Here is a 23,947-nt window from a genome sequence, read left to right on the forward strand (position 1 = left end):
CTATTAAGTTTCATGATCCTAGGCCCAAGCGTTCTTGAGTTATCATCCGGAAACCAGGATGTCCAGGATTTCTAAAGTAGCAAAATAATGTGTCGTGAGCCAGTGGAGCATCTGAAGTTTTTGGATTTGACTTAAGGACTTGAGCCAGAAATGATAACTTCATTACTCCTTTTATTTTATACTTAACAAATGTCACTGTCCACATGTCTGTCAATTTCTGAAGGGGAGAAATTCTGACAAGTATGAAGTACAGCAATTGTCATTATTTTACACTTACAATAAGTTATTGTGTTATACATAAGGGGGACAAGGTAATTAACAATGGTCAGAATTTCCTATGATTTAAAACATAGACCTGTCTGATTTTTGTTGATCAGAAAAAGAATGTAAAATGTTTGCTTTTTTAACGAAAAAGATTGCAGACAATAAAAATATTATTTTAATTCGCTACTATTTTGTTTCATTTTTTTTTAAACATGCTTTTACTAAACTAATTCATATCAAACAGAATTTCACAATTTTTAAAAGTTCACTGCTGGTTTTTTCCAATTTCCAGAAGTTTGCAGCTCATTTTCCGTAATTTAGAAAATTGTCCGACTTGTTTTTATTTTCACAAAAAAGGAACTGAAGGTGGCTCACAAAGTCAGGAAAAAAGCCTTGTTACTATACCCTGATCCTTGCAGGTTCAGAGCAGACTTTCAATCATAAAATAAATTTTTTTGCTCAGGTGACCTACATTATGCAGTGGAAAAAAAATAACTTGAACAATTTAGAAAATGGGTCACCCAAAGATAATTTCTGTAAAGTTTTGTTACAATCTGACCTTGCAGAGATGATGTTTGAATCAAAGATTTATGGACAACATACATTGTATGATTCATGAGGCTAGACATGTGCATGGTATCTGAGATATAGCCCTGAAAAGTTACATCATACACAAAAACAAAGAACAATAACTTGTATTCAAAAAGGTGTAGGGTTATGAATGATTCTTCTGCATGGCCTTTCTCCTCCTTGATATCTATTCATCCATGAAGTTTCAATACAGACGGATGGACTGAATGACAACACCAATTCTATATCCAACCGCCTTAGGCGTGGAATAAAAAAATATATACAGTTTTAAAACAACACTGAATTATGAAATTATAAAAATCACAATAACTAAATAAAAAATATCCTTTTAAAAAATGTGTTTTTTTTAATTGAGCACCCCTGGACAAATGGGGCTTAATGCATTTGCAGTCACATATCCGAAAATTAAAGCCTCTTACAGAATGTTTCCCAATTGCAACACATAACATTTCCCCCCAAAATCTGACCAATATTTCCCTAAAAAAAGCAAAACTGTTACAAAAAACTCAATACTGTACATGTACATGTAATTCGATAATTGAGTTAATTAATAATAAAGAAATATAATTCTGTAGCACTTTATTAGATAATATTATTTTAAAAACGCAATTAAACATGCACTTATAAATAATTTGAATACTGTTATTTTAAATCATATTAATCATGATGCAATAGTCCCATTTCATGGTTTATTGCAATAGTTTTCCTTATCCAAATTATGGCGCAGGATGTAAAATAAAAAGCAAAAATCATCACTGCATATTAGACTGTGCAGTAGGCAGGAACACTGGAACAACACTTTAAGCCTAAACAGTATTTTTTTATCAGAAAAACATGCAAGATTATTTTCTTTAATCAATAAAATATACCAATCAATAAAAAAATGGTTAAGCTCCCTTACCGGACAAAAGTCCACTTCTTTCACAAGTTGATTTAGACCATCTGAGTATACGTCGTGACTAATGATGAGCAGGGTCTTCTCAATCCCCCGCACTTCCCTCAAGGACTCGATAAGTATTCGCAGATACTCGAGTCTATCATGAACTTGTATCACCATTACCACGCTCTCTTGGTCTAATTTAAGTCCATAACGATACAAGTTGCGAATCTTTTGTTCCGAATTGATTCGTAATATCTCTTCATAGATTTCAGTCAAATTCTGTGAATTATTGAGCATATGGTAATTTTCAGTTCGATTGCGGAATGTATTCGGTTTTATTATGAACTGTGAGGTATCGTTTTCTTCTGACTTAATGTCCAGGCTGGTTTTGACACTATCTCGACTTTGGATGTGCTTATGTTCCACGGCTCCGTGATTTCCTATCTCGTGGTATGGACTTCCTGAGAAGTCGGGCTCAAAGTTTACCAGAACATGTAAGTTGAGAATTACAAACGTCAACAACACCACCATCAACAGCCAGCGTAACACCCTTCGCATTCTTGGCATACGCATTCCTATTTGTTTTGTGTACAATCAAACATATAAATAATGATTCAACAGTACCACCATAAGTACTCCACTATCTTTAGTTAAAACCTGACTTTTAAGTTACTTTAACTTCATTTAAACCCAATTTTTACTTAATATAACCCACACTTTTACATAATTTTAACACAACTTTTAAGTCCATAATCACATGAATGAGGAGCGTGATCTATTTAGCACGGTGCAGTCTGCATAATGTTCTTACTGAGCTGTTTGCTGCACAATCAAGCCGTATAAACGACAGACAGATAATTATAAAACATGTCTCCAACAAAGCAGTCATGTCAATCAATCTCAATCCATTGTCACACATTTCTTGTTTAAAATATGCAAATTATGCACACAAATTCTTTCCTTTTAGCCAATAGCATCTAATGTTTTTTTGATTAAAATGATTTATTTTAATTTAATGCCTTCAAGCTCAATGATCCAAAGCTATTATAGTATTTTAACTGTTTTTGTTGCTGATTATAGATGATATGTAGCATAAATGATGCAGGATCTACACTGAGTTGGATTCAATCCTTCCGTAATTCGAAGCTGATAAGATAATGTCGCAGTCTTGAAACTGGTATTCCATGCTGATAAAATCTGAAATAATGATCAGCTTCATTTCAAACCATAAACAGCCCAATGACATCATGTAATCCAACACAAACTGTGTATTTGAATAAGGCTACAACCATGTGCTAAGACTTTTTTATCACTATTATATACATACAGTCACCCTATCACTTGTGATATACATATAGTAAGCATAAATACATGTACTGCATCCATCACTTCCACAGTAAAGCATCTCGAATCATATAAGCTGAATGTTTTCTCAGTGACACACAATAACTGATGTAATTCACACACTGTGGACATTGACAATGTTCAGGACACTTCAACTGCTGTCAAAGTTAGTTTTATTGCTGTTGTTGAGGTCATTTGAGTTATTTTGCTGCTGTTGTTGTAGCTGTTGATGCTACTGTTTTTGTTAAAGGGACAGCCTTCCAACCGCCCACTTCTCTCCACCAGCTAAGTTCTCTACATCTGAAAATAGAAAATAAAACCTTCTTAGTCAAGCAGTCTTTGTTTGAGCAGAAGTTGTTACATGCTGAAGATAACATTTTATTTTAAGTATGTGCTTGTACTCCTTTAATGCAGGAGTCAAGCGGGAGGCGGAAAACGACAACGGGCGAGGCATGGTATGGTATTGCGCAAGGGGGGGTTAGAGGGTAAGGGTTAGGGTTAGTGTTAGGGGTCGGGTTAGGGTTTGGGTTAGCCTAAACCCAACCCTAACCCTAACCCGACCCCTAACCCTTACCCTAACCCTTTTTTGGGGTTATCACCCCTGACCATGCCTCGCCCGTTGTAGTTTTCCGCCTCCCGAGTCAAGCGATATTGACATGTATCATAAAATATGCAAACTTTTAATGGCAGATGTACATGTACCATGCAGATGTTAAATATTGAAACAGCAAGTGCAAAATGTACATGTAGTTGTGTACACAACGATTTTAAAATATCAAGACAATGTCAAATACTCCACCCACATGTAAATATTGTTGTTTCCCAATAGGTGAAAACATTCAATGCTTATTCAACCACTTAAGAAGTACCCAGTTTCACAGTATTCAAACAACTATAAAATATATAGCGTATTATGGTATGCACTAATAAATGTCATCCTGAGCAATAACATTTTCCAAACTGAGGGGTAGCGGGTGTTAAATAAATAAGAGTCAAAATCATGGCAATGTATTAATACATGTATATAGCAGCATAACATACTTAATGATTTAACTGTGGACCTTATTATGCAAGTATTTCAATTGAGCATGTATATGAATCTAGAACTTAACAAGTTTAAAGCATTTATTAATTTTTTTAATATTAAATTATTTATCAAAACTCATACCATATATCAGTATAAAAAATCTTGTTAGCAAGTTTCATGACGATTGAACTGCAAATGTGACTTCTAAAGGGTTAGCATGTTTTCACTACATAATTAAAGGTACCGTCAACCACGACGACGAAGAAAAGAAAAGTTGTAAAATACTGTATTTTTTTGCAATTATTAGTTTATATCGATTAGAATATAACGACTAGTATATTACATTACTTGAAAAAGTTCATATTTTCAGTATATTCGGTAATAAAATTTTGCGATGTAAAATTGAAAGTACATCGCGAAAATAGGTGACATAACAATATACACACTATAAATAACGCAAGAAGAATAATCATTTTAAATATAAAATATGTACAATTCACTACGCATGCACAATTTTAATTCCTGGGTTTACGACATGATGATGATGCTCAATCCACTGGCATTTAAACTAGTAGTTACCTGGTACCGGTACCCAGTAAAATTTATTACCGAATATACTGAAAATATGAAAACTTAACAGCTTTTTTCAAGTGATGTATTATACCAGTCGTGATATTATAATTAATATAAACTAATAATTGTACAAAAAATATGGTATTTTAGAACTTTTCTTTTTTCGTCATTCGTGGTTGACAGTACCTTTAAGCCATAGGAGGAAAACTGCCACACCCCCTTTAGGCCAATTTTTTCAACAGACTTGAACCCTTTTCAAATTGGGATGAAATATTATTAGGACCATTGTTCTGATCAAATTCCATGACATTTGACTTATAAATAAAATGTAACTTGAAGAGTGTTTACAAGTTTTTTTCTTTAATTTGACCTTGTGACCTATTTTTTTACCTCATTGACCCAGTTTCAAACTAAGCCAAATGAATGGGGAACAAAATAAATATTAAAGTCTTTTCTTTTTTTTATTTACTCAGAAAAAAAGAAAATAAATTAACAAACCAAACTTTTACTTTATATTAAAACATAATTTAAAACATTGAACAGAAATATCACACATTCAAGATGACCGGATAACAGCTTTTTACTTCAAAACACTTAATTCTGCATTAGTTTCTTAACAAATGATACACTAATTAAGTAAGCGTTTCAGTCCGGATTTCCCCTTCTTCACTGTCCTACATGTGTATCACAGATAATATCAAATTGTTACACTTAAAAAAGCATGTCCTGTAGAGATGGAGATTGCAAGTTAACAGAATTTAAACTAGCAACAATAGTTTATTAGTCCATGCAAAAATATTCTAAAATGTCCTTAGGCTCAATAATTATTATAGAACCATTTTGTATATTCTAGAATCTGAATTAAAATCCACGCATTTTTTTAATATTCTAGAATAGAGATGAAATTTAAAAAAACCTATTCTAGTTTTGTGTAGGATATTCAAGAATAAAGGATCTACATGTATAATCCACACTTTTCTAGAAAATTCAAGATTATATAAACTAGAGCTTTGTCACAGACGTGACGAATACCCCCATATGCTGCATTGACACAGAATATTTTGCAATTTGTCTTCACAAAAAAACAGCAGACACCATGCTCAATGTTTAAAACGCACACAGTGACCCCGTGACCTAGTTTTTGACCGGCATGGCTCATGTTCGAACTTGACCTACACATCATCTAGATACAACTTCTGACGAAGTGTGGTGAAGATCGGATGAAAACTTCTTAAATCAGAGTGGACACCATGCTGAATGTTAAAAAACGCACTAAGTGACCCCGTGACCTTTTTTTCCCGGAATGGCCCATGTTCAATCTTGGCCTTAAGATCATCTAGATAAAACTTCTGACCAAGTTTGGTGAAGATTAGATGACAACTACTTAAATTAGAGAGCGGACAGAGCAGACAACATGCTGAATGTTTAAAATGCACCAAGTGACCCCGTGACCTAGTTTTTGGCCCGGCATGACCCATATTCAAACTTGACCTAGACATCATCTAGAAACAACTTCTGACTAAGTTTGGTGAAGATCGTATGAAAACTACTTAAATTAGAGAGCAGACAACATGCTCAATGTTAAAAATGCACCAAGTGACTCAGTGACTTAGTTTTTGACCTGGCATGACCCATATTCAGACATCATCTAGATACAACTTCTTACCAATGTTTAATGAAGATCAGATGAAAACTAATTGAACTTGAGCTTTACCACAGACATGTTGAATACCCCCACATGCTGCATGGACACATAATATTTTGCATGTCGTCTTCACAAAAAACAGCAGACACCATGCTCAATTTTTAAAACGCACTAAGTGACCCCTTGCCCTAGTTTTTGACCCAAAAAGGCCCATGTTCTAACTTGGCCTTAAGATCATCTCCATTAAACTTCTGACCAAGTTTGGTGAAGATCGGATGTAAATTACTTGAATTAGAGAGCGGACACCATGCTGAATGTTAAAAAACACACTAAGTGACCCCGTGACCTAGTTTTAGGCCCCGATTGGCCCATGTTCGAACTTGGCCTAGAGACCATTTAGATAAAACTTGTGACCAAGTTTGGTGAGGATTGGATGAAAACTACTTGAATTAGAGAGCGGACAACATGGTGAGGTTTAAAACGCACTAAGATACCCCATGACCTAGTTTTTGATCCGGCATGACCCATATTCAAACTTGACCTAGACATCATCTAGATACAACTCTGACCAAGTTTGGTGAAGATTGGATGAAAACTACTTGAATTAGAGAGCGTCCAACATTGTGATGTTTAAAACGCACTAAGTGACCCTGTGACCTTGTTTTTGACCCGGCATGACCCATATTCAAACTTGCCCTAGACATTATCATGATACAACTTCTGACCAATTTTGGTGAAGATTAGATAAAAACTACTTGAATTAGAGAGCAGACAACATGGTGAGGTTTAAAACACAATAAGTGACCCCGTGACCTAGTTTTTGACCCGGCATGGCTCATGTTCGAACATGACCTACATATCATCTAGTTACAACTTCTGACCAAGTGCGGTGAAGATCGGATTTAAACTACTTGAAATAGAGAGCGGACACCATGCTCAATGTGTAAAACGTACTAAGTGACCCTGTGACCTAGTTTTTGATTTGGCATGGCCCATGTTCGAACTTGGCCTTCAGATCATCTAGATAAAACTTCTGACCAAGTTTGGTGCAGATCGGATGAAAACTACTCGAATAAGAGAGAGGACACCATGCTGAATGTTACAAAACGCACTAAGTGACCCCGTGACCTAGTTTTTGACCCGGCAAGGCCCATGTTTGAACGTGGCCTTAAGATCATCTAGATACAACTTCTGACCAAGTTTGGTGAAGATCGGATGAAAACTTCTTGAATTAGAGAGCGGACATCATGCTGAATGTTTAAAACGCACTAAGTGACCCCGTGACCTAGTTTTTCACCCGACAAGGCCCATGTTCGAACTTGGCCTAGACATCATGTAGATACAACTTCTGACCAAGTTTGGTGAAGATCGGATGAAAATTACTTGAAAAAGAGAGCGGACACTTTATACGGACCGACAGACAGACCGACAGACTGACCGACCGACCAACCGACAGACAAGTTCACTCCTATATACCCCCCTAAACTTCATTTGTGGGGGTATAATTAGAGAGCGGACACCATGCTCAATGTTTAAAACGCACTAAGTGACCCAGTGACCTAGTTTTTGAACTGTCATGACCCATCTTCGAACTTGGCCTAGACATCATCTAGATACAACTTCTGACCAAGTTTGGTGAAGCTCCGATGAAAACTACTTGAATTAGAGAGCGGACACCATGCTCAATGTTTAAAACGCACTAAGTGACCCCATTACCTAGTTTTTGACCCGGCATGACCCATATTCGAACTTGACCTAGACATCATCTAGATACAACATCTGACCAAGTTTGGTGAAGATTGGATGAAATCAACTTGAATTAGAGAGCGGACACTTAATACGGACCGACAGACAAGCCCAGTCCTATATACCCCCCTAAACTTCGTTTGTGGGGGTATAATAATTATAGACCTTTTAAATTTTATTTCATTTGTGATAATAAAAGCATTTTGATACATGGTTTTTGATAGGTCTATTTTACCCCAAAATTCTGCAACTATAAATGAAGGGATCAATTGTACATAAACCTATTAGATTCTTGATATTTACTAAAATAGCGTATGTTTTCTGTATGCAAATGTATCAGATTAAAATATATAAAATTTAACTCCATCATTTTAGACATATTTATAATTATCAAACATAAGATCATAATGTCAATGATGACGATTAATATAAACAAGTTGATTATACTTACATGTAGTATTATGACTAGTTTGACCATTACCTTGATAATGATTATGGCAGTATTATAAACATTGTCTAAAATACTTTATATGAATGCTTTTTTTGTCTCAAATAATGCTTTATACATAAACTAATTTATACACTTGCTTCACAAGATAAAATTTTCGACACAAGAAAACCAGTACTGTCTGGATGGTATCATTACTATATAACTAAAAGTATGTTATCTAATAGTAGTATGCAACCTCCCATCACATGTCTGCACGTTTTTGTTTTGTTTTTATAAAAATATCATCAATTAACTTTTTCAGTGGTGGAACCGAATTTTGAAGGCCTTTGCAAACAGTTTGGATCCAGATGAGACGCCACTTTTTGTGGCGTCTCATCAGGATCCAAACTGTTTGCTATTCTGATAGTATTCTTTGAAAAAAATCGAAGAAAATGCTAAGTTAAGAAATTCAGCAGACGACATTTTAGCAGACAACAAATTTCCCAGCATGCAAAGGTTAATGGAAGCTAATGCCAGCCTGTATATTGCATGACAAAATGATGCCTGATAAGCCTACATAAATGGACTTGTGAGATGTCACTTTAATATGAACTTGCATTAAACCCCCTTTTTCACAAACATGGGTTATTTACATTTCAGCATGAATGCACAATGTGAAAAACTATTTTCTGAATATCAGATCAAGTAACAGTTAATGTCTGTGAAAAATCAACTACAATTGACTTGAATTTTTGTTTACTGACATTAATTTTATACCCAATCATTGTTTTGATGATACATGGGTATCTATGACAGATGATACATGAGTATATTAACTCCACTCAGATAATATTAATGGAATTTACAACGTAATGGGTTAATACTTAACAAAATTGTTCAGTAGCGATTGGGTTGTATGATTAAGTGGTCCTTCGAAATTCTTCACACAAAAAAGTGTAGCAAACACTGCATTTATTTATTAGCCTTGCCCTGTGTATAGAGGGTTTATTGCATGACATAATGGGTCATCCCAGATTAGCCTATGCAGTCCGCACAGGCTTATCAGGGACAACACTTTCCACTTTTATGAAATCTTTTGTTTCAAGAAAGTCTCTTCTTAGCAAAAATACAGTGAAGGCGGTGTCGTCCCATTTTAGCCTGTGCAATCGGACATGAATTTAACCCTATTTTCACAAAGTCAGGCTCGTATCTGTTTATTGTTATAAACATTCTCTTAAACATTAATCCATTAAGATTGAAATTGTATTACTTTTTATCATACAAAATGCTTATTATTGTTTGATTTTATGGATTACAAACACATACAAATAATTGGTTCAATATAGACACTGTTTTCATATGGGAGTTTTTGTTCAAGTATCTTTCAATGTCATCATTTACTACATGTATATAATAATATTTTTTGCCAAGACCACATTTTTTTGACACTAGAAACTCTCAAACTTATGTGTAATAAAATTATGTCCTATTTTGCTCTTTAAAAACCAATCTGTCAGATAACAATGTGAACCATTTACATGTATCATCAATTAAATATTGCTGTTTTAATGCTATTTTTCAATTATCTGAACACAAAAGAATCTTTGAGGTGACCAGTGTGACAGAGAGTCTAGATAATTAATCCATCACAGCAGAAACAGGGCACTGATTAATTTGTTTCGAGAATAGTTTGAGGACACATGAATTAGCTTTCCGCTGGGGGAAAAATGTGAGCAAGGGCTGATTCAGGGTGCAGAATCACAGGGGTTTCCAGCGGCTTACACAGGGACTTGACAGAATGTAAACACACCTTTAAGAACTTTATTTTTGCAAATATCTCAAGTTATTGAAATACATTTGCAAACATATTCAGTGCATAAAAGACATTTTTTCTTGCAGTTTGTGCCGATATCTTAAGGTATAAGAATAAGTCCTTATGAACACGTCTGAAATGGGTGACATAATTTCACGTTGCGTGAAGCATAACCGTATACATGAATGCAGTAAACCTAGAATTTTTTAACAAGAACACATGCTTATTCGTCCTTTAAAAAAATAATAATAAAGCAGAGAGAGTAGTCCCTGATTGCGACAGGCTAATCTGGGACAACAATATAAATATAATGCACTACTAAGTCGCCACAGGCTAATCTGGGACAACAATATAAATATAATGCACTACTAAGTCGCCACAGGCTAATCTGGGACAACAATATGAATATAATGCACTACTAAGTCGCCACAGGCTAATCTGGGACAACAATATAAATATAATGCACTACTAAGTCACCACAGGCTAATCTGGGACAACAATATAAATATAATGCACTACTAAGTCACCACAGGCTAATCTGGGACAACAATATAAATATAATGCACTACTAAGTCACCACAGGCTAATCTGGGACAACAATATAAATATAATGCACTACTAAGTCCAGTTTTCCCATAATGGTGTTTTGATCAGGTAATAATCACTGGGGGCTGACGAGGTATAAGTGTAGTCCGTTTCGCTACGAAGTCGGGTATATGTTTTACTACGAAAACATTGTGTACATACACATGACATCGAAGAACGGATAAGTGGAAATTTGTAATTAAAACAGGTAAGATTATGCTTTTGTAATAACAAGACTCTGAATTTAAGCACAATCACATTTCATAGGTCTGTTACATCAAATTATGATTCAACATGTGTCTGGTTTATGCGTTAAACATTAAATTTACCGCTGATTTATCAAACCGAAGTCAAGTTTTATTTTACAAAAATGCAATTAAGGTTAACAACTATGTTTAATTGACACAATTTTACAATTTCCATATTGATGTATGTATCGTTAAGCCACTGGTGTGTTCAGAAATGTATAAGGTGACCCAGTTGTCAGAAATAAAGGCTAAATAGTATTATTATGTATGATCATGTCTCTGACAGTATACGCATATGCCTCGCTACGACAACGCTTTAGCGTGTATGCATTTCTCACAGAAGACGTATTTGGTTATCTCTCAAAGGCAAAATAAAGAACATGTTTTTTTTTAAATACAGAGTCATGGAGTGGCTGGATGTTTCCTTTGAGGAAGAGATAGTAACAACGACACAACATGATCCGAAGCGCACAGTCGACATGGTTATGCACATTATTATGCTATAATTAAATTCACAACTAGGCCAAAGGAAACGATCAAAATCGAAAATCCATATATAAGACGACAGTTGAGAGTCGAGAACCTATTGTCGTCGGTCTCAATAAAAATTACGCATATTCACCTTGTGACAATCCCTTATACGTTCTTTTGGATAGAGACCGACGATAGGTTTTAAGCATACGGTATTCTTTATCAAATAACATTCGATGCTCGTTATGTTATCTCGAAACTCTGCTTATGTCAAAGTAAATCCCATGTCCCAACTTCGATCCTTCTTTATCTCATACGGATTTTGATTTTTACATTTTATCTGTCAAAGCGATTTTCTTGAAAATCGGTTATCGCCAACTAATTTTGTGATGAATTTCATGTTCGAATACATTATTTTTCCTGTAAAATCAACACCTGTAACAGCCGTAAGGTGTGGAAAGTAGGACCCTAATGGCACAAATCCGCAATTTCCTAATCAATGTATTGTTGTTAAGGTTTGGCAGTGGGTTTCTGTCACAGGTTATTGTTTACTGTGTACATGACGGCCGGTAAATTTACCTCGTGTTACAACGCGGTTAAGGTCCGGTCTCACTATGATGCCGGCGGAGCCCCGGTGCGTGATCAGGCATCTACCGGGATGAACTGGGGCCATACCGGGATGAACCGACGCTTCACCGGGATGAACCGTAGACGACCGGGGACAACCGGGGCTCCACCGGTAAAATATTAAAATGTTAAATACCTCCGAGATGAACCCAGAGTCACCGGGAAGGACCGACAAGGACTGGCAAGGCACTGTGAACAACCGGGACTGCACCGGTACAGCACCATAGCTCCACCGGGGCCCAAACAGACCCCGGCAGAGCTACGGGGAGCCTGGTGAATGCTGACAGAGTCCCGGTATAGCTACGGTACATAATTAAACCGGCGCTCTGACGGTTCCATCCCGGTTGTGTCTACATTGTCCGAAGGTACCACTGGCTCTGGAAATATCTGACAATGGGCGTGTTAATTCGTGATATCTTTCGCACAGGACTCTCTGTAACTGTAGATTTTGTAGGAATTATCACTTTGCCAGAAACCGGATTGAATGTAATATTTTCAGCATACTTTTTAATGTCGCCACCCATAATATTGAACGTGGGATTTCTGTATTGTACACCTGGTGCAGTGTCACAAGGCATCTCCCACATAAAGGGAACGTTTTCGTTTGGATGCTCATGCGCACAATTAAGCACAGCATCTTTTGCACTGGGAAATGGTAGTCTGCAGTAACTGCAAACTGCACATGATTTGTCCTGAAAAGGATAAGAGACTTCGTTGAGTAACCTATACATTATATTTGTACTTTGTAGCACAACCAATACATACTCTGTGCGAAACCTATACATAAAGCGACTTGTAATTTTTTTCGAAACAAAGCATTTGAATAATTAAAATACATGTTCGTAACCGTTTTTGTACTTTAAAATGTGTTATGTACAATGAATCAAAGTAACATGTAGTTTTATTCGATTTAAGTTACCGTAATTGGCTATTTTAACATAATAACCACCTTATGCATTGCTTCAAATCAAAATATTTCTATTTTACCTCAAAATAAATGTACAGGCTGAAACTACGCACATTTGTTATTAGTTTGTTATTGAAAATAAGTACCTACCATTACTGGATGTTCCGTTCTCTAATCCATAAACACCAGAAAAGATGAAACTCGCCTGATTAAGTAGTGTATGTACACAATGTTTTCGTAGTAAAACATATACCCGACTTCGTAGCGAAACGGACTACGCTTATACCTCGTCAGCCCCCAGTGATAATATCCTCACTGTTTGCTGGTTGATGGCCAAGCCACAAGAATGGTGAACAGTGACATTATTACTCTACCACAAGTTGTTTTTATTGAATTATACAAACTGCTATAGCTGACAAACAAATCTCGTTTGAATTTTCAACACATTTAATACACAAACAAAATTATCAAACCCTTAACTAAACACATTGTACACAGACTCAAAACAATTTAAGCCTACCTTACATGATAATATTTTTCAAACTTCCAAGATTGAAAGCCACAAAGTGTGTACGAATAACACTACAGCACTGTGTTCTAATGTTTACTTATATGTCATTACCATAAATCAACACTTTGATATCAACAAAATTGCTGTTAATGTTAAACCTGATAATGCCATCCTACGCTATATTGTTAACGTCAGATATATACACCTTTAAATGGTCAACTAATTTCTTGATTGACAGGTTTCTACTTGCCAATACTGAAAAGGTCAGGACTTTCAATGGTTTAAGTTCCTCTTATCAGTATTGGTGTAGGATTTTGTCCAAAAGCAGTCATTAGATAAGGGGTCACAGCATTGACATTGATTTCTTAAGGTTATAGAAATAATGTTAATAGCAAAATGACGAGTCGACCATCTTCACAAAAGCCAAACAAGAGCTGTGTTTGTGAAACACAATGCCCCCTACTGTGCTTTGAAGCCATATATTTAACCTTGGACCTTAAAGGATAACCTTGACCTTTCACCACTCAAAATGTGCAGCTCCATGAGATACAAATGCATGCCAAATATCAAGTTGCTATCTTTACTATTGCAAAAGTTATGAGCAAAGTTAAAGTTTTGGGACAGACAGACACACACATACAACGACAGACATACAGGCCAAAAACAATATTATAACCCCGATCATTCGATCCGGCGGCATAAAAAGCCAAGAGCATCATCAAGGCAAGGCAACATGCCAAACGTCTGAAGCAACATCCATGATACTTTTATTCACAACCCCGACCACCTAAGGGGCCAGATCTGAGCGGAGCAAACCATGATACAAAGAAAACTGAGACTACAGCTATCTCGACGACCAGCAGCCCTCGGCTTCATTTGCAAAGAGAGCCGACATGAGTAAGATAAAAAAAAAGATGAAAATGAGAAACAAGGGCTGTTTGTCAAACCCACATGCGCCCTTAATGGTCTGTCAGTTCTAGTGGCAGCCATTGTGTAAATATGTTAAGAGTATGATTGGCAATTTAAAGAAGAATTGCTGGCGTGACTCATGAAGTTGCTAATGTCCCCATGATCTTTCCTGATCCTCACCCTAAGCATTCTTGAGTTATCATCCGGAAACCATTTTACTGTTTCGAGTCACTGCGACCTTGACTTTGACCTTGTGACCTGAAAATCAATAGGGGTCATCTGCCAGTCATGATCAATGTTCCTATGACGTTTCATGATCCTTGGCCTAAGCGTTCTTGTGTTATCATTCGGAAACCATTTTTCTTTTTTGAGTCACTGTGACCTTGACCTTTGACCTAGTGACCTGCAAAATAAATAGAGGTCATCTGCCAGTCATGATCAATGTTCCTATGAAGTATCATGACCCCAGGCCTAAGTGTTCTTGAGTTATCATCCGGAAACCATTTGGTGGATGGACCGACAGACGGACCGACAGACGGACCGACAGACGGACGGACCAACAGGCGGACGGACCGACAGACCGACAGACGGACCGACCGACATGTGCAAAACAATATACCCCCTCTTCTTCGAAGGGGGGCATAATAATCTGGCTGACAATGGTGGTAGTGATGATGACTTAAAAATTCCATTCCATAGTGGACAAAGTCATGGTCCAGCCAAAGTCTGCAGGGCCTGTCACAACAGTGCCAAGACCCAAGTTACAAAATCAGCTCGCTAGGTTGTTCCTATAATTAACCCATTTTCAAAATGTTGCATACCAACCCATGTGGAAGACAAACAATTCTTACAGAACAGGAGTTGCGTGAATTGTTTTTAATTTACAGGACCTCACAAGACTTTACCAGAATTTGTTCTTCTCCTCACATAGGAGACCAAGCCAGATAGCTTTTCCTTAATGCCAGAAAAGGACTTTTTTTAACATTTGTAAGAACAGTTAGTTTAAATCTTATAAATTTATGCTTAATACTAAATGTTTCCACTCACTTGCAATCGGTGAAACATTAGGGCTGCTTGAAATGTTAACTTTCACATCATATATTGACACGGTCAAAGAATTAGTGAGGTGAAGGTTGTATGGTTTCCAGCTTTCTATTAACGATCATCACAAAGATTGATACCAGTAAACATCATTGCATCCAAAGAAAAACTGTTCACTTGCATCACAAAACTGGTTCTGAGAATAGCACAATATGATTGTTACGCCACCAACACATAGCAATTTCGCTTGACTGGTTGATTAAAAACCATCTATCAAAGTAAAATAAACATATACTTATCAATCTTTTTAACAAAGTCTAAGATTGGTTTTCATTTCGAACCAAAACACATTATTACACATCGATCTTTTTTTCTAAAACAAGGACCGCAAGTTTAGGAAATCATATCAGACCTCATCAAATTTTATCGGAAATGTCTGAGATCCGAAGTCTTTTAAATGGGTTGTGCATAATTATTCATGAACAGGACAGGGACATAGATTTCTTTTTCGTGACCTTTTTATTCCACTTTCAAACTTTGACAAGGAACACAAAAGGACTATAAATTAATGTTTCATAAATGGTTAATAAAATAGAGATTCACATGCTCTTTTTCTGTTTCAAAATGATTGTTCACATCCTTGTTCCTCTATTAGCTCCTGTGCCATACAAGGCAAAAACAAGCTCACCAAGGCCATTTTTCAAAAACATTTTTTCTATAAAATAACATTTTAGTATAAAGCAATTAGACAAGTTTATGTAGGACAAGGACGCTCTGGTAAAAATCAGTTTTAATGCATACATGCATATGTGTAAAGCATTGTCCCTGATTTGCCTGTGCAATCTCCACAAACTAACCTGGGATAACACTTTCCACTTTAACTTATTTTCTAATTTTGAGTTAAAAGGAAGTCTCTTCTAAACGAAAATCAAGTCTAGACAGAAAATGTTGTCCCTGATTTACTAAGTTTATAAGGACTGCACAGGTCAATCTGGGATAATACTTTACGCACATGCATTTATCCCTACTTTACGCACATGCATTTATCCCTACTTTACGCACATGCATTTGTCCCTACTTTAGCACATGCATTTACCCCTACTTTACGCACATGCATTTATCCCTACTTTACGCACATGCATTTATCCTACTTTACGCACATGCATTTGTCCCTACTTTACGCACATGCATTTATCCCTACTTTACGCACATGCATTTATCCCTACTTTACGCACATGCATTTATCTCAGTTCTCCCAGAACTTGGCTCAGATGTTAATAAAACACATACACAATTACCATGCATCCTGCAAGGCATGTCTAATTATACTGTCTATGGTTAAATTATGCTTCATTATTGTTATACAGTCAATCTTTATAATTTGCATTGAAACCAAATAACATACTTACATGTCATTACTATTCCAATAAAACATTTACACATAAGCGTTACAAAATTAAGAATAAAACTTAGATGTATTTATTGACAATTACACCGACCCAATTTGTTCACATACACCTAAATAATTAACTCAGGTGTTTGCAAATTATTGTTTGAAAGCTAGTTAGAGCAATAACTATAGCCACATTCTGATTAAGAAAAATAAAAACATGAGAAGTAAAGTCGACTGCCGAACACTGCCATAATTGTAAATAACAACGTTACTAATGTGAAATATGACTTCCTATGTGCAGAGATACATTTCGAATTAGTTGTTGATAAATACATAAAAACAAGAAACTGTCGGAGACGGGTGATGCTTCCCAAAGCTTTTTTGGTCACAATATTGCACTATATATTCAGATAAAAGGAAACTTCTTGAGGGCACAGTAGTATTGCACTATATGTACAGTTAAAGGAAAATTTCAAAGGGCCATAACTCTGTGAAAAATCATCCGACCAGAACCAGCTGATAATATGCACATCTCCTCTTGGTAGTGAAGCTTCCCATAAAGTTTCATTGAATTCCAGTCATTAATTGCTGAGAAATAGCCAGGAAAAAAATTGTGCACAGACGGACGGACACACGGACAGACAGACGAAGCGGCGACTATATGCTCCCCCCAAAAAAATTTGGGGGAGCATAAAAACTTAGGCTTTGAGACAAGATTAATTGGTTGGTAATAAATTTCTGGTACAAATAGGAAAGCATGAATTGTGACTAGAAAAAAACTTCAAAATAAAAAAGATTTATAGTGGTCAAAATAACAGTGAGCTAACTGTCAGACTATCAATTCAGAGATAAAATAGTTAATTATTAAAAAGTTATTTTACTGATGTATAATGAGTTTTTTTCTTATTTTTTTTATATATTTTTGCATGTTTGTACGAGTATCTTGTTATTTGTTTAGATATTTTAGTATTATAAGCTTGCCACAATTTACCTGTCACCTTTGTGAATATGTTTGATGGTCCAGACTAATGTAAAAAAATTGAAAATTGCAGAATCAAGTGTTCACCCAACCGTTTCGTTTAGACTGCACAGGCTAATCAGGAAAAAACATTTTTCTGCCTTACCTGGATTTTCACTTACAAAATATTTAATTTTAACTAAAAATACCATAAAAGCTGACAGTGTTGTCCCTAATTGACCTGCACTGATTGAACAGGCTAATCTGGGACTACACTTAATGCACATGCATTACGCCCAACAGGCTAATCTGGGATAACACTTAATGCACATGCATTACGCCCAACAGGCTAATCTGGGACTTCACTTAATGCACATGCATTACGCCCAACAGGCTAATCTGGGACTTCACTTGATGCACATGCATTACGCCCAACAAGCTAATCTGGGACTACACTTAATGCACATGCATTACGCCAAACAGGCTAATCTGGGACTACACTTAATGCACATGCATTACTCCCAACAGGCTATCTGGGACTACACTTAATGCACATGCATTACGCCTAACAGGCTAATCTGGGACTACACTTAATGCACATGCATTACGCCCAACAGGCTTATCTGGGACTACACTTAATGCACATGCATTACGCCCAACAGGCTAATCTGGGACTTCATTTGATGCACATGCATTACGCCCAACAGGCTAATCTGGGACTTCACTTGATGCACATGCATTACGCCCAACAGGCTAATCTGGGACTACACTTAATGCACATGCATTACGCCCAACAGGCTAATCTGGGACTACACTTAATGCACATGCATTACGCCTAACAGGCTATCTGGGACTACACTTAATGCACATGCATTACGCCCAACAGGCTAATCTGGGACTACACTTAATGCACATGCATTATGCCCAACAGGCTAATCTGGGACTACACTTAATGCACATGCATTACGCCTAACAGGCTAATCTGGGACTACACTTAATGCACATGCATTACGCCCAACAGGCTTATCTGGGACTACACTTAATGCACATGCATTACGCCCAACAGGCTAATCTGGGACTACACTTAATGCACATGCATTACGCCTAACAGGCTAATCTGGGACTACACTTAATGCACATGCATTACGCCCAACAGGCTAATCTGGGACTACACTTAATGCACATGCATTACGCCCAACTGTTTTTCCCAGAGTGAGACCCATTTCTTACTTGTCATGCGATGCATCAATGTAATCCATTAGGGGCCCGCAAAATGTTTCACAAAATACACAACTTTCAACTACTAAGTGGCCTATCTCATGAACATAGGTACCTCCATGTATACACAAGCCACTTATGGCAAAAGCCTTTATACAATGAATAACATTATCTTTCCACACTTTATCTAACCGTTTATACAGGAGTGACATGAATCAAAATGTGTGCTATATCAAGTATTTGAGATAACTTTCTATTGATATTACCAACACTAAAGAATAAACATCTCTTTTTGGCCTTCAAGATTATAAATTAAGACTGGAAAATCAGTTTCATTCGTCATCGTGTAATTTTTTGGTTCTTCCAAAAGTTACTTTTTCGTGGACACGTAATTAGGGACTTCTGTTGTTTTTTTCATCTTTGCAACAATAATTTTCTTATGTTTGTATTAAATTTGTCAACCATGGAAATTAAAGAAAATTCATTCCATACAAATAATAATGGTTTTACAGTAAACCATAAATCAACAATCCCCTTTTTATTTTATAATCCATGTTCTACGAAAAACCTTATAATTAATATATAAAAGTAATATTTTGTAATTTTTAAGGAGATAAACAAATATCCTGGACAATTTAAATCATGTTTTGCAGAACTGTTTTAAGGTTGCCCATTTTATACATTTGGTGTTTGACCAAACTATAAATTATTTTCCAAGTTACAATATTTTTTCAAAAATTTGTGTCTTAGATTTTCTCACAGGTCCTAAATCTGATTGGATATGCATATCCATTAATTTTTTTTAAATGTGTCATAAATTCGGCTTATGAATAAAAAAACAAATTCCAACAAATGACTCGTTTTCAAAGGATATGAAGGATATGGACAATAGACTGTACCATATAACAGCTGTACTATATTTCAGTCACATACACTATGTCTCTCATGGTATTAATCTATACTGACACATTCAGATAATGGGATGATACAACTTTGCATGATGTCCATATACAATGCAGCTTTTATTAGGTATGAAACTCTAAATAACAAATTAATAACAAGGGCTGTCTATAAAACATGCATGCCCCCCCATATGGGCTGTCCGTTGAAGTGGCAGCCAGGTCACTGTGACCGTGACCTTTGACCTAGTGACCTGAAAATCAATAGGGGTAATCTGCCAGTCATGATCAATGTTCCTATGAAGTTTCATGATCCTAGGCCTAAGCGTTCTTGAGTTATCATCAGAAAACCATTTTACTGTTTCGAGTCACTGTGACCTTGACCTTCTACCGAGTGACCTGAAAATCAATAGGGGTCATCTGCCAGTCATGATCAATGTTCCTATAAAGCTTCATAATCATAGGCGTAAGCATTCTTGAGTTATCATCCGGAAACCATTTTACTGTTTCGAGTCACCGTGACCTTGACCTTTGACCTAGTGACCTGAAAATCAATAGGGGTCATCTGCCAATCATGATCAATGTACCTATGAAGTTTCATGATCCTAGGCATAAGCGTTCTTGAGTTATCATCCGGAAACCATTTTACTATTAAGAGTCACTGTGACCTTGACCTTTGACCTAGTGACCTGAAAATCAATAGGGGTCATCTGCCAGTCATGATCAATGTACCTATGAAGTTTCATGATCCTAGGCGTAAGCGTTCTTGAGTTATCATCCGGAAACCATCTGGTGGACGGACGGACGGACGGACGGACCGACCTACTGACATGAGCAAAACAATATACCCCCTCTTCTTCAAAGAGGGGCATAATAAAAACAGCATGAAAAAGCATCACAGTCCATTTGCCATACATGTTTAATGCCGCATTAATCAACCATGAATTAGCCTAAGTAAAATCAGTTATGGAATTACGCTTATATTCCCAAAGGCTGGAATGATATTTTTTTATTCCCAAGGCTAGTTCAATATTTATAATAATAATAAAACAGAATACAATTGTTGTGACACATTGAAAACTGATTTGGGCCTGGCTGATGATGGCAACAATATAACACTTATGTTAATGTATGGAGGTGACAGTGTGTAGGTTATCCTTATTAATATGCAACACGTCAAAATACACAGAGCAGCACAACCAATAATTATGGTTAAGGCACAATAAAAAAGATGGGAACATAAAATATTCAAATGGTTATTTTTCCTTATTTGAATAGATTTGTTTATTTGATTTATAAACCCTTGATTAAAATATCACAACTTTCAAATGTCCAAAAATGCTTTACTGTCACAAATACTACCATCAAACGTATCTCATAATAATGCAATGTGAAGAAGTTGGATACAGAATATGTATGTATGCAAAGCTCAACAGTGCCAAATACTTTTATCAAAGAATGATTAAAAGTATTGTTAATAATTATGTTTAATACCTTTCACAAGGCCATTTATATTTATTATGATAATATGGCTTATCAATACATGTATAAAGCAAAATGATCCATTCATCTGATTATTATTTTATATTCTCCTTAAATTTCCATGTTTGCACACCTAAAAAAAAATTATGATGAAACAAGATATGTGTTTGTCAGAAACACTAATAAGTATGTCCCCTTCTGCGCCACTTTGAAGCTATATATTTGACCTTTGACCTTGAAGGATGACTTTGACCTTTCACCACTCAAAATGTGCAGCTCCATGAGATACACATGCATGCCAAATATCAAGTTGCTACATTGTATCTTCAATATTGCAAAAGTTATGGCAAATGTTTAAGTTATTTATGTATTGTCACTGGGAAATGTAAATGGATAAGTAAATGTAATGCAATTTTAAGGAAAAAAACACCATTTGAATTATTATGGCTGTATTTTATGGTTATTGTCATCTTAAAATTTATTTATACCTATTTCTTGTCATTAATGAACAGATTTCTTTCCCCCATATTTAATAAGAACTTTTATATTTTATATTTGCAGGTTAAACCCCAAGGTCGGAAGATCCATTGGACAGAATGTGCATCATAGCATGCCAAAAAAGGGAGCAAAAGGGGGACTACCTGATGTATGGACATTTATACCAGGTTTTACCCTGCACGAGCAGGCCAACTTGAGGGGCTAATTTTTTAAGCGCATTATACGCTCAAGGGATGAAAAGTACACTTGAGCATATAATGCGCTTAAAAATTCACTTCCAACACTTCATAAAGTGTATCATTTGAATGACTAAAAATGCACTCAAGTGTATTAATGCGCTTAAAAATTCACTTTTAATACAGTAAGGTGTATTATTTGTATGACCGGGAATGCACTCAAGTGTATTAATGCACTTACAAAAATTTACTTTCAATTTTGTAAGATGTATTATTTGTATCAGTGGAAATGCACTCAAGTGTATTAATGCGCTTACAAAAATTCACTTTCAATACTCAATGAAGTGTTTTATTTGTATGTCTGGAAATGCACTCAAGTGTATTAATGCACTTAAAAAATTCACTCTTTGAATACTCCATGAAGTGTACTATTTGTATGAGTTGAAATACACTCAAGTGTATTGATGCACTTGAAAGATTACTTTAGTTACTGATAAGTGTATAATTTGTATGACTGGAAATGCACTCAAGTGTATTAATGCGCTTAAAAAATTTGCTTTTAATTCTGTAATGTGTATGATTTGAATGACTGGAAATGCACTCAAGTGTATTAATGCGCTTTAAAAAAATTACTTTGACCATGAAGTGTATTATTTGTATGTCTTAAAATACACTCAAGTGTATTTAATGCGCTTAAAAATAAACTTAAGCGCTCTTATTATCATAATAAACGCACTTAAGTGTATTATTTCGTGGAAAAAAATACACTTATATGTATAAACACAGTAGTAAAGTGTTTTTTTTCAACAAAATAAAATGCACTTGTTAAGCAAAAAATACAGTGCCAATGACATGCGCATTAAATGCGCATTTTGTGTACTTTTTCGAGAAATATAGCCATAAAAGGAAAAATGCCATGCCCCAGGTGGCCATGTTTTTAAAGCAACCAAAACCATTTTCGAACTCATCCAAGATATCATTCGGACAAATTTTCTGACCAAGTTTCATGATGATCGGAAAATAAATGTGACCTCTAGAGTGTTAACAAGGTTTTACTATAGCCATATTAGGAAATAGCCCCGCCCCTGTGGTGGCCATGTTTTTCAACCAACCAGCATCATTTTTTAACTCGTCCAAGATATTATTGGGATAAATCTTCTGACAGAGTTTCATGAAGATCGGACTATAAATGTGGCCTCTAGAGTGTTAACAAGATTTTACTATAGCCTTATATAGCCATATAAGGAAAAATGCCCCGCCCCTTGGCAGCCATGTTATTCAAGCAAACGTAAACATTTTCGAACTCATCCAAGATATCATTAAGAAAAATCTTCTGACCATATTTCATCAAGATTGGACAATAAATGTGGCCTCTAGAGTGTTAACAAGGTTTTACTATAGCCATACATGTATAAGGAAAAATGCCCCGTCCCCTGGTGGCCATGTTTTTCAACCAACCGGCATCATTTTCGAACTCGTTCAAGATCTTACTAGGATGAATCTTCTGACCAAGTTTCATGAAGATCAGACAATTAATGTGGCTTCTATAGTGTTAACAAGATTTTACTATAGCCATATTAAAAGCCATATAAGGAAAAATGCCCCGCCCTTTGGCAGCCATGTTTTTCAAGTAAACGTAACCATTTTCGAACTCATCCAAGATATCATTGAAACCAATCTTCTGACCAAACTTCATGAAGATCTGGAAATA

At 35.9% G+C, this 23,947-nt stretch overlaps 1 protein-coding gene across 4 annotated transcripts in view; it reads right to left on the minus strand.

Moving 5' to 3' along the window:
- The window catches only part of LOC127841252 (alpha-1,6-mannosyl-glycoprotein 2-beta-N-acetylglucosaminyltransferase-like), a 77,026-nt gene that overhangs the window by 37,394 nt on the left and 15,685 nt on the right, over positions 1–23,947 (minus strand). For 2 of the 4 annotated variants that reach the window (XR_008030823.1, XM_052369922.1), the window contains exons 1-2: positions 13,677–13,783; positions 1,757–3,379 (exon numbers count right to left, since the gene is read on the minus strand). Coding sequence is in view for 3 of the 4 variants with exons in the window: in XM_052369922.1 (XP_052225882.1) it covers positions 1,757–2,308 (552 nt within the window). In the remaining variant the exon portion in view is untranslated. Of the gene's footprint in view, positions 1–1,756; positions 3,380–13,676; positions 13,784–19,193; positions 19,332–23,947 lie in introns of those variants that run through there. The other 2 variants (XM_052369924.1, XM_052369923.1) reach the window with 2 other exon arrangements.

This window comes from Dreissena polymorpha, chromosome 8 (genome assembly GCF_020536995.1).
Source record: "Dreissena polymorpha isolate Duluth1 chromosome 8, UMN_Dpol_1.0, whole genome shotgun sequence".
NCBI classification, from domain to species: Eukaryota; Metazoa; Mollusca; class Bivalvia; order Myida; family Dreissenidae; genus Dreissena; species Dreissena polymorpha.